The 10974-nt window shown below is 39.9% G+C and overlaps 1 protein-coding gene across 4 annotated transcripts in view; it reads right to left on the reverse strand.

The window, feature by feature from the left end:
* Nucleotides 1–372: 372 nt before the first annotated feature.
* The window catches only part of LOC129331241 (scaffold attachment factor B1-like), a 37241-nt gene continuing 26639 nt past the window's right edge, over nt 373–10974 (reverse strand). For 3 of the 4 annotated variants that reach the window (XM_054981678.1, XM_054981677.1, XM_054981676.1), the window contains 6 exons: nt 10803–10940; nt 7724–7766; nt 4158–4270; nt 2154–2266; nt 1320–1371; nt 373–752 (listed from right to left, as the gene is read on the reverse strand). In XM_054981678.1, coding sequence (XP_054837653.1) covers nt 623–752; nt 1320–1371; nt 2154–2266; nt 4158–4270; nt 7724–7766; nt 10803–10940 — 589 coding nt within the window. In that variant the 3' untranslated portion in view covers nt 373–622. Of the gene's footprint in view, nt 753–1319; nt 1372–2153; nt 2267–4157; nt 4271–6685; nt 6795–7723; nt 7767–10802; nt 10941–10974 lie in introns of those variants that run through there. The other variant, XM_054981679.1, reaches the window with a different exon arrangement.

Below are 10974 nucleotides of genomic sequence, written 5' to 3' on the forward strand. Positions count from 1 at the left end.
GTCTCATTCTACTGATTGCATTGATTTACACTGTGTAATCTGCCTTGAGTCACCGTGAGAAAGGCAGACTATAAAGTAAACAAATAAATGCAAAAGCTCTTCAAGCAAAATAAAATGTTATTTCTCCTATGTGAAGCAGCATCTCTCTTAATGAATTATTCAGCTACTTTGCAAGTTGCTTTAATTTAGCAGACAATCTACTTTCTGTATGAATACAAAAAAAAAAACTCATTTCAAAGATAATTGAGGAGCTCTCCCTGCTAGGGTCCACCCTTTTCTGCCATTCCATTGTACAGTAATACATGATAATATACCCTGAATATATAATCCAAAACTCAAGCTCCCGCAAAGACCTCAGAAATAGCCAGGCAATTGTAAACAGTTTTTCTTTTTATTTATAGAAAATGGAATGCCTCATAAAAGAAAAGCATTTTCTTTTAAATGGGGGCAAGTTGTAAGGGTAGCACATACAGGACCACATTACAAAAATCCCAAGTGGGTTCACATATTGAGCTACGAAGTAAAACAATGAAGGTTAACTTAAGAGTCACAGTCAGTAGGACACTGAGCAGTAGTGTTGTAGTCTGTTACCATTGTACAGCTAAAAAAGCCAATAAAACATTCAATAGCGGCGACTGAACCGAGGATCGTTGGGCCGGCTCCCTCTGTCTTGCCCCGAGAAGCCTTCATCTTGCGCATCCCCACCATGGGATGCTTGGCTCTGTGTGCCGCCTTGCATGAAGCTTCCCCGCCTAAGAAAAGGTAACAAAATCAGGGTTTTGTGACCAACCGCTCAATCTACAACAAGCATTTGCGGTGGGTCCTGAACTTGGAAGGGGAGGTTGTCAGGCTAAAATTCAACAGTCCAAAATGCACCACGTTAGCAATCCTGGACCCCGAAGTGAAGGTTTCTGGGGCAAGTTTGATCACTGGTGTGAGCAACTAAGAGGCCAGAACAGAAGTCAGGTCTGATGAAGTTCTGAATTTCTCACGCTGCCACAGATGGCTCAGACCCCCTGACTGCAAGGTGGCGAAGGCAAGCAAGAATTTAAGTTACATGCGTCTCCTCCAGGTATATACAATCAAAGAGGGACAGCTACCTAGTCTCCCCTCCCCAAGAACCACATGAGGAAAGAAAGTTTAAGTGAACAAACTAGCACAAAAGCTTTACAGGTTGCTTGTATAACAAATGTACCCATCATATTAATAAGGAGAGACTTGGAAAGCACAGAGGGTTAAAAAATGAATTGAACAAAATCCACTTGGGATCAAATGAAGAAAGGAAAAGGCCAACAAATGGCAAGAGCAAAGCTCCTTACCCAGATACTCCACCTCGGTGCACTGCATGGCCACGTCTCCCTCTGCCTCCACCTGGAAGGAACACAAACATTCTAAGGGGATGTCAACTGATTTGAAATCCATTTAATTTCCCTCTCCACTGACTAATTTTATTGCATGCACTAAGTATTCTTTGTCAACGATCTGCATACACTTTGAGCTACTGGACACTTGCAGTCAAACAGGTTGCTTCAAACAAAAGCGTAACATTCAACGATTCTCACTGCCACTTAGCACTCTTTCGTGTTTCCGGGCTGCCAGCCCCTTAGATTCCCTACTCAGAACAACATAAAACACGAAGTAACTTAAAATCGGTATTAGACATTTCTTATGCTAAAAACCAGATTATAAAATGAAGTTAAAAGACTGCGCCCTTAAGTAAAAAGAAATGTTATGAATGGGTGGAGATGGTGTTTCGTCTAAGACATCTTATGTGTCCCTATGAAGTTCTACTCCCTGCTAGACCAATAGTTCTCCTTTCCCTTATAGGGGATGGAATGAAACTATCTTCCTTAAACAGTGTCCCATATTGGAATGTTTGTGAATATTCTATGCCACCATAATCAGCTTACTCAGCATCAGAAGTCCTATTACTGCAAGTACAGTATAAATAAAAACGCCCTTCAACTCTCAACTCATTGAATTGGCCCCTCTTCTCTATTTTTGTACAGTTCCTGCTATCAGCACTGTGGGTGGAATTTATTGTTGTCAGCTGCTTTGGGAGGCAACTTTTGTCTGAAAAGCAGGAAAAAATCTAATCCAGATTGTTCAAGTTTACTTTGATGCTCTAAGTGCCGAACAGGGGAAAAGATTACCTTGCCATCGCTCGTGATCTCGTCCCATTGCTCCCCCATGTGTGTTGCTCTGCCAGGAGCGATCCTGATGGCCATCAAATTTTCTACTGTGATTTCCCCAGTCACGGCCATCTCTGAAAGAAAGTGGAAGTTTTAAGGGCAAATTATCTATGGGCAGAGAGAAAACATACTCACCCGCCCCCACTAACACATACAGAGGAACTGCATTGTGCAGGGGGTTGGACTAGAAGACCCTAGAGGTACCTTCTAACACTATGATTCTATCTCTGATTTAGTTGACCTCAATTTCTTTTTTTTTATTTGCCTCACCCTGTTCTGTCTTTTGGAAATTAAAAAACATACTGAAGCAAGCTTGCAGTATCACTTCAAACCAGCAACATAGTGATAACAGTGGAGGAAGCCAGTATGGTAAAGGGTTTAGCAGTCTGATTAGGACTTACGACACCTGGGTTCTAATCCTCAGCTTTGTTATGAAGCACACTAGGAGACGATGGCCTAGTTGCTCTCTCTAAGCATAACCTATCTGAAAGGGATGCCCTGAGAACAAAACAGTAAAGGGAGATCTATGTACACTGCCCTGAGATCCCTGAAGGAGAGAGAGGATAAAACTGTAAGAGAAAGATTTCGCAAGGAAGGGGGATTACAATTTTCTACCTCCTATTTTGTAACTAAAATAGTAGGATTTGGTACCCTATACATTCAATACACAGGAAAAAAGTGATCTTTATTTAAAAATCAGAGTCAACCATGTGTTTATATTTTAAGTTACAGGCATTTCATACTATGGACATGGTCAAGCTTGAAAAAAATTGTTTAGACACATCTAAATGTAAAGTGCTCTGTAGTTAACAATGCTCATGTCAGCTGATGCGAAATAACAGCCATCCTGAACTGTCACATTAATAAAGCAATTTACAATGTTTCTCATTCTCCCACTGATCTTCAGGACCCTTTAACAGTAAAACTGCAAAAGCACAGTAGAGTAGAATTCCACCTGAGATCAGACAAATGTCACAGAGAGTTATTGGTTTAGTAATAAATGCTGCTGATCCACAAGTACAGCTGGATTTCAGGTGGTTAGAATTAAAATGATTATCCAGGATTACTTTAAGGATATATATGAAACTAAAGCAGCATTAATTTACTGGCCATACATGGTCAAACAAGGTGTGTGTTTCAGTTCTCTCTGTTTCTAAACATCTGCAATCCACTGAATTAAATCATCACTACAAAGAGGGAGTGAGCTTCGTATCAGAACTGCTGTTTCAAAGTGCCACAGGAAATGGTCACTTGCCTAGACAGCTGCTTTTTATTGTTTAAAGGGTTAAATAGACCTTTCCTGAATGAATTTATCAGCAGACTTCTGAGTCTGACAATGTGAACAAAAACCAACCAAAACCACAACAGGAAATGAATGATACATTCCTTATGAATATCACAGAGGCATCAAGGTGGATGGGTGACTCTACCCAGCAAGCGTAACAAAAGGTGATTTTTAATGTTTTTATACAAGATCCCAAAGACAGTGCAGCAGTTTCAGCTGGTGCAGAATCTTGCAGCCCTCCTCTAGGGAAGGCAAAAGAGACCAGCAGTGTCCCACCATCTGCACTGGCTCTCTTTGGCCTCCAGAGATCTGCTAACGCTGCTAACCCGTAACAGTATAAACAGCCCAAGATCCTCAGACCATATCAAAGGAGAGCCGGCAGCTCCTGTCTTACGCCAAATTAGGGACTGCAAGTCCATGCGCACAGAGCACTGGAATATGCTGGACAGCTGCTGAAGGATGATATAGTGCGTGACTTCCTGAAATGGTATAAAAGAGTTCTTCGGCATTTGATGGCCCAGGAGAGTGTGGTGCAAGGATTAGGTTTTAATACAGGGCAAGGCTTTTGTGTTTACAAACATCATTACCTGCTCTGGTCATTTGGGGTGAGTTGAGCTACAGATCATGTAAGTAAACATTACACAAATTTAAGCATTGCTACAAGCTATGTTACCACTCACCGAGACTGTGGGGGTATGCCCCGCCCCTCACTCATGCGCCGGTCAGAGCTGTAGCTGCCCCAGCTGTCCCGCGAGTGTCGATCTGGTCCCCCATGGCGCTCATCTGCATAGTGCTGGAGGAGTCAAGAGGATACAGGATCAAAACTTACTCTGCTTTTGCTTTCCTTCTATGGGACTGGGGGGGCTGGAAGAAAAAACTGCACTCTTCTTGTGTTTTCACAATTAGAGCTAAGCGTGCAGGGAGAGGGCAGGGGAGACTGAGAGGAATCGAGATTGTGCCAAAGATCCTGTGGCCCTTCTTCCTCTTCTCCATTACAGACTTTACTCAACAGGCAGGGCTTGGGGTACACAAGCCTCAACTGAACTTTTAAGGAGAAGTCATACTTGAACTTAACACTTCTTGCACGACACTCTACAGAAAATAAGAGCATAGGTGCTCAAGCAGACTCTGGGGGCCTTATCAGGCCCCTTAGGGGTATATGGCACTTTCCATGGCAACCACTCCACACAGATTTACTCATTTTCAGGGCCAAGAAAGAACAGATGGCAGGCCAGTCTATGTTTACAAGCAGACCCCACTGTTAAAAGGGGCCTCAGCTTGCTTTAAAAATCACCCCCTGGGTCTGATACAACCCTGCAAGCAAGTCAATGCTTTCCTTACATTCAGGAGATGAGGAAGGCAGGGTCCTATCATTAAGTGCCATTTGACAACAGATCGTCTTTCAAACTTCCCTTCTCCCAATTTGGTAGAATGTCTCTGCCTGAAATATGTTCCAGGCAGTGAAACACTTGTAGGATTTATGTATATATTTGCTGGTGGCACCAAGGAGAAGATGTTGGTTGTATCAGTAAGAAGAATTTGGGGCTCTGAAGTTTGTCCAATTGAGGTGGAATTGACTTATCTGAGGAATAATTATGGGAGCATCCATAACTGATCCTCCATCGTTTAGTTTTTCATCTCCGGCCAAAAGACTAGAGAAGCGTTAGCTGCTTTGAGCTCATGAAATGTAGAAAGGTGGCTAAAACAGGGTTAACATACCTGTAACTTATGTTCATCGAGTTCTTCTGTGCTGACACACATGGGCCTGCACCTGCGCAGTCCCATGTGTGGAGGCACAGAAGAACAAAGATGAACAAAGGTTATAAATAAATGAATAAATAAGTGGGATGGAAAACTTCCAATTTCTCAGGTTTCATAGAACTGACAATGAAGCAATGGTCCCTGGGAACTGTGAGAGTGCATGTCTGTTTTATTGATATGTAACATTGGGGGTGGGGGTGGGGGTGGTAAAGAATAAAACCACAAATACATATAATAACCTGAGTTATGAATCCACCTGATTGACCATTAAAGTCAAATAAAAACAAAAGCTAATATACTTTTATTCACGTTTCCACTACCATGATGAGTACCACGATGTACTCCCCATGATGATTTGGAATAAGTAATGCCATGGAGAGCAAGAGCAAAACTGATGAGCCCCAGAGACTTCCACAGAGAAAAAAAAAGAGTTCAATTTTGCTGAAACTGAGGTGTGGAAAGCCATCTCCAGGCACACTGCACATGGATTTCTGCCAGAGCAAATGACTGCCAGCAGCTTAAATGCCTGTGATTTCCCTCATAAATTAAAACAATACAGAGGAACTACATGCTAGATTGTCTTTAAATTAAAAAAAAACTTTCCACGTAAAGATCTGAATATCTGAACATAACATTTAAAATCATACTTCATTAATTTTTTTTCCTTATCAAGTATTTCAGTTCAATTATTTATTGCTATTGGGACATAAAATGAACATGGTATAAAATCCTTTTTTTTAAAAAAAAATAGAAATCAAAATAACTAGGATAAATTAGAACACTGAGTTCTGGAAAAATTTCTGCTTCTTATTCTCCCAGAAAACTGAGTGACAAGACCCAAGTTCCATGCGACTTCACTCGCATCCCACGTCCTGAAATAGACAGGGGTGTCCGTCCCTCCTCTGCTGTTATCTACCTGCCCCCAGAGCCCAGTCTCCACTTCCCTTATCAGCCTGATTCTTTGAACCCCCAAATTCTCTCAGCAATCTATGTCTGTTGCCAAATAACGCAAAAACACAGAAATCCAGTTAACTGACATACACGCATTCCAAAAGGAGAACATAAGATTTCTTAAGGGGAGAATAACTTGGCTCTTGGCACTTCACAACAAATGCCATTGATGCCTGAACAACTCAGGTCTTTTCTTGAAGGTTTATCAATTTTATTACAAGTTGTGGGATCTCTTTAAGGATTTGATGGACAACACGGTGATATGGGGAAGTTAGCATAAATTTGTCCCCAACAGGTCCTGCCAGACCAACCTCTTCTCCTTCTATGATCAAGTGACAGGCTTACTGGATCACGGGAATGCTGTCGATGTAGTTTATCTGAAGTTCAATAAAGCTTTTGACAAGGTTCCTCATGATGTTCTGATGGATAAACAGGTGCAGTGTGGACTGGACTCTGGGATGGTTAGATGGATAAGGAACTGGCTGGATAGCCATACCCAAAGAGTAGTTGTCAATGGCATCACATCTGATTGGAGGGAGGAGTCCAGTGGAGGGCCATAGGGCTTGGTTCTGGGCCCAGTGCTTTTCAATATTTTTATAAATGATCTGGAGGAGGGTATGAAGGGATTCCTCGTTAAAATTTGCAGATGATACCAAACTGGGAGGAGTAGCAAACACCCGTAAAGATAGGGACAGAATTCAACAAGGTCTGAACACACTGGAAAAGTGGGCAGATTTGAATAAGATGCAATTTAATATGGATTAAGCACTAGGTTCTCCACCTGGGCAACAAAAATGCAAGGCATGCATACTGGATGAGGGATACACTTCTGGATAGCAGTGTGTGTGAACAAGAACGTGGGAACAGGAGGATGGGAAGCTAAATATGAGGAGTCAGTGTAATGCAGCAACAAAAAAGGCGAACACAATCTTGGGGGGTATTAACAAAGGCATAACATCCATATCACAGGGTGTCATTGTTGGTTAGGCCCCATCTGGAGTGGACAAACTGGAATGGGTGCAGATGAGAGCAACCAAGATGATCAGGGACCTGGAGACCAAGCCCTACAAGGAGACTGAGGGAGCTGGGATTGATCAGTTTCAAGGAGGTTGAGGGGAGACATAACTGCTCTCTAAGTATTTTAAAAGGCTGTCACTTAGAGGAGGAAATGGAGCTGATTCTGTTGGCAACAGAAAACAGGACCCAAAACCATAGGTTTAAACTACAGGAGGAAAGGTATTGGCTGGACGTTAGGAAAACTTCTTCATGTTAAGATTAACTCAGCAGTGGGATCCGTTTCCTAGGGATGTGGTGGGTTTGCCCTCACTGGCCGTCTTCAAGGAGCGGCTGGACAAATACTTGTTGGGGATGCTTTACGCTGTTCCTGCAATGGGCAGGGGGTTGGACTAGATGGTCTGTAAGGCCCCTTCCAACTCTCTTGAATTTATGCCATATTTCAGAATGCTCTATGGGGCAATTAGCCTTCAATTTCTAGGTGCTTCCACCCTTAAAGTCTACAAGAGAAAACGCTTACCTGTCCGTCTCGGTCTCCCATCATTCCTCGTGACCCTTCTCTTCTGGAGGGGAAAAAAAAAGAGTCATTTCAGCCCAACACGTTTGAATTTTCAAGACTGTTTAATTTTTTGTTCCTGTAGTTCTTGGATGAAATAGGAGCAGAAAAAGAAATTCAGACTATGCACATTTGCTACTGCAGTCTTCACTGGAGGATGGAATACAGAGCACTACCCTTTGTTCCTTGTATAGTTCATGGAATTCTCCGACACAAGCTGCCCCATGCCTAAAAGCCCATAGGTCCTGCCTGAAACATGGCAAGAGATTATGTAACCTTGATTTATAAAGAAGACAGTGATCCTACGTTACCTCAGCCTTACAGACCCATTTTGTTATTGAACGCAGATTACAAACTCTTTACTTCAATACTGGCAGAAAGGTTAAGAAAACGTGTAACAAAAATAATACACCCAGATAAGCCAGGATCTGTACCTAAGCGATTAATCAAGTGTAATGTTAGATTTGTAGTAGACTCAATGGAATTTGTGGAGAAGATACAAAGCGGTATTTATGTTTTGAGATGCTGAAAAGGCATTTGACAATCTTTCTTGGACTTTTTTACAAAAAGTATTAGGGAATTTGAATTGTGGTCTCAGATCTGAAAACTGGATACAAGGAAGCTATACAAAGCAGAATGCAAAAATATTGATTAATGAAGAGATAATAGGACTTCAGACTGAAAAGGGGACCAGACAAGGATGTCCACTATCACCACAATTATTTATTTTAGCAAGGGAAGTTTTTGCATCAAAGATGAGACAAGACTCTAAAATCAAGGGTTTAAATGTAGATGGTGAAGAATTCAAATTGAAAAGTAACGCTGATGATGTAGTTCTGACAATTCTGAATCCACATGAGATGTTACATCATGTTCTAGAACATCTCACAAAATTAGGTTCCTTTTTGAGATTTAAAGTTAATAAGGAAAAAACCCTAAAATAATTTCTAAATTTTTAATGAAACAAAAGGAGGAAAAAAATCAAGGAAATGACAGGATGTGAGATAAAAATAAATCAAATGAAATATTTGGGTATTACTTTTGACAGGAAAAAAACATTATTCAGGGACAACTACAAAGTACTCTGGAAGAGAATACAAAGAGATCTCAAAAGATGGTCGAAATTATATTTATCTTGGATCACTGAGTCTGTGGCTAAATTTCTTTGTTGTGCATTGAAGAGAATGGTTTAAGTGATGGGGCAAGAGATTTGTTGTTGTTGTCTCCTTGCTGACTGTGCATATGTATGTCCTGTTATGCCAATAAAGGTATTCGATTTAATATTTATCTTGTCTAGGAAAAATTTCCACTATAAAAATTATCATTTTGCCAAAATTTAATTTTGTATTTCAAATGATACCAATTAACATACAAGAAAGGACATTGAGAATTTGGCAAAAAAAATTATTCATTTGGAATGGCAAAAAGACCAGAATCAGATTCAAGGTTGGATCCACAGATTGGATCCAAAATCCAAATGATAGATTAATAAAGTTAGAAGTGGCAGATCTGACAGAAGAGCTACATAATTACGTCTGGCTAAAGAAAAGGACAAGAACACAACACACAAGTCATGTAATCAGAGATAGTCTTCTCAAAATCTGGGATTCTGTGGGAATGAGGGGTTAGTCCTCCGATATCATCAGTAATGTCACCAATAGATGTTTTCTGTGATAAACAGACAAGGAAAACTAATGATTTCGTAATTTATAAAGATATGATAAATTCTCAAGAAAAAAATTAAAAACATGGCAATCAGTTAATGAAGGTAAGAAGAGACAATAGCTGGTATATCTTCATACCAGATTAAAGGAAGATGTGAAAGATCACAGAGGCCAACTAAGAGATCTAACAAATTTTGAAAAGATAATCATTCAGCAGAAAGACCATATGCTAGGGCAAATTTACAAAATTCTACTTCAATATGGCACAGAAACAGAACAAGTGAAAATGTGCATGTTAAAATGGATTCAGAATTCAGGAGAAGAGGTAACAGTCCAAAAGTGGGAAGATTTATGGACGAAGGGTATAAAATTTACGGCAAATTAAACATTAAGAGTAAACTGCTATAGGATGTTCTATTGGTGGTATATAACTCCAAAAGATATTGCAAAAATGGATAAGAAATATACAGGGATGTGTTGGAAGTGCAAAGAAGTAGAAGGCACCTTTCACCACATGTGGTGGACATGTAAAAAAAATTTAAAAATTCGGAAATATATGCGGAGATTCAAAAGATCTTAAAAACAGATTTTGCTTCGAAACCAGAGATTATGCTGTTGGGAATATTGCCAGATAATGTTGACAGAATATTATATGAACTATTTAGGTATATGATAACAGTAGCAAGAGTAGTATTGGCAAGTAAATGGAAAGATGAAAAGAGAAAACTGGAAAAATAAAATAACCGAATATGTAGCAATGGTAAAATTAATTAATTATATAAACAGAAGACCCATTAAAGAATTTAAAAAGTAATGGGAAAATTACTTCGCCAATTATAAAGATGAGAAATAAAAGATAAGAATTAACAATGTAAATTTGGATATGAGCTTTGATTAACAGAGGTAATAGAAATGCTTACTTTTAAGTTTCAAATTTTCTGAAATAGTGTATAGAAACATTATTTAATTTGACTGATAAAGTATAATTAGCATAATTTGGAATATTATAATATATTATTGTTAATATTAAAAATGTTTAGATCATAATATGTTATATATAATTAATTTGCAGGTAAGAAAAGTACAATGAATATTGTTAAATACTTTAAAACACATTATATTTTTAATATTTGATTTAATAGTGAGATTTATTTACAGATCTCTCCCTGTCCCATCCCCCAATAACATGAAAGACCTTTTGCTGGTTAACAGCAGATGCTTCACCATGGAGGCTTCATAATAGCCTGCTCCTTTTCAACTAGAATGTCCCCCAAAATAACAGACACTATGCTCCCCACCCCTATGTTCTTTGCAAGGGACAAGGCAGAACAGGGCCCCTTCCCTTCTAAGGAGACACCACCATTCGCTCACTGGCTAACCTGTCTAGGGAATGGTCTTGATACCGTCCACGATCCCTGTGGTCAAAATCATGGAACCGGTCCTGGCGGTTAAAATCTGAGCGATGACGGTCATCCATTGCCATTCGCTTTGTCTCTGGCCAGTATGGGTCATCTCGCCTACAAGAAAATTTAGTTAAGAAAACTGACTGAA

The sequence above is a fragment of the Eublepharis macularius genome, chromosome 5 (genome assembly GCF_028583425.1).
Source record: "Eublepharis macularius isolate TG4126 chromosome 5, MPM_Emac_v1.0, whole genome shotgun sequence".
Classification (NCBI taxonomy): Eukaryota; Metazoa; Chordata; class Lepidosauria; order Squamata; family Eublepharidae; genus Eublepharis; species Eublepharis macularius.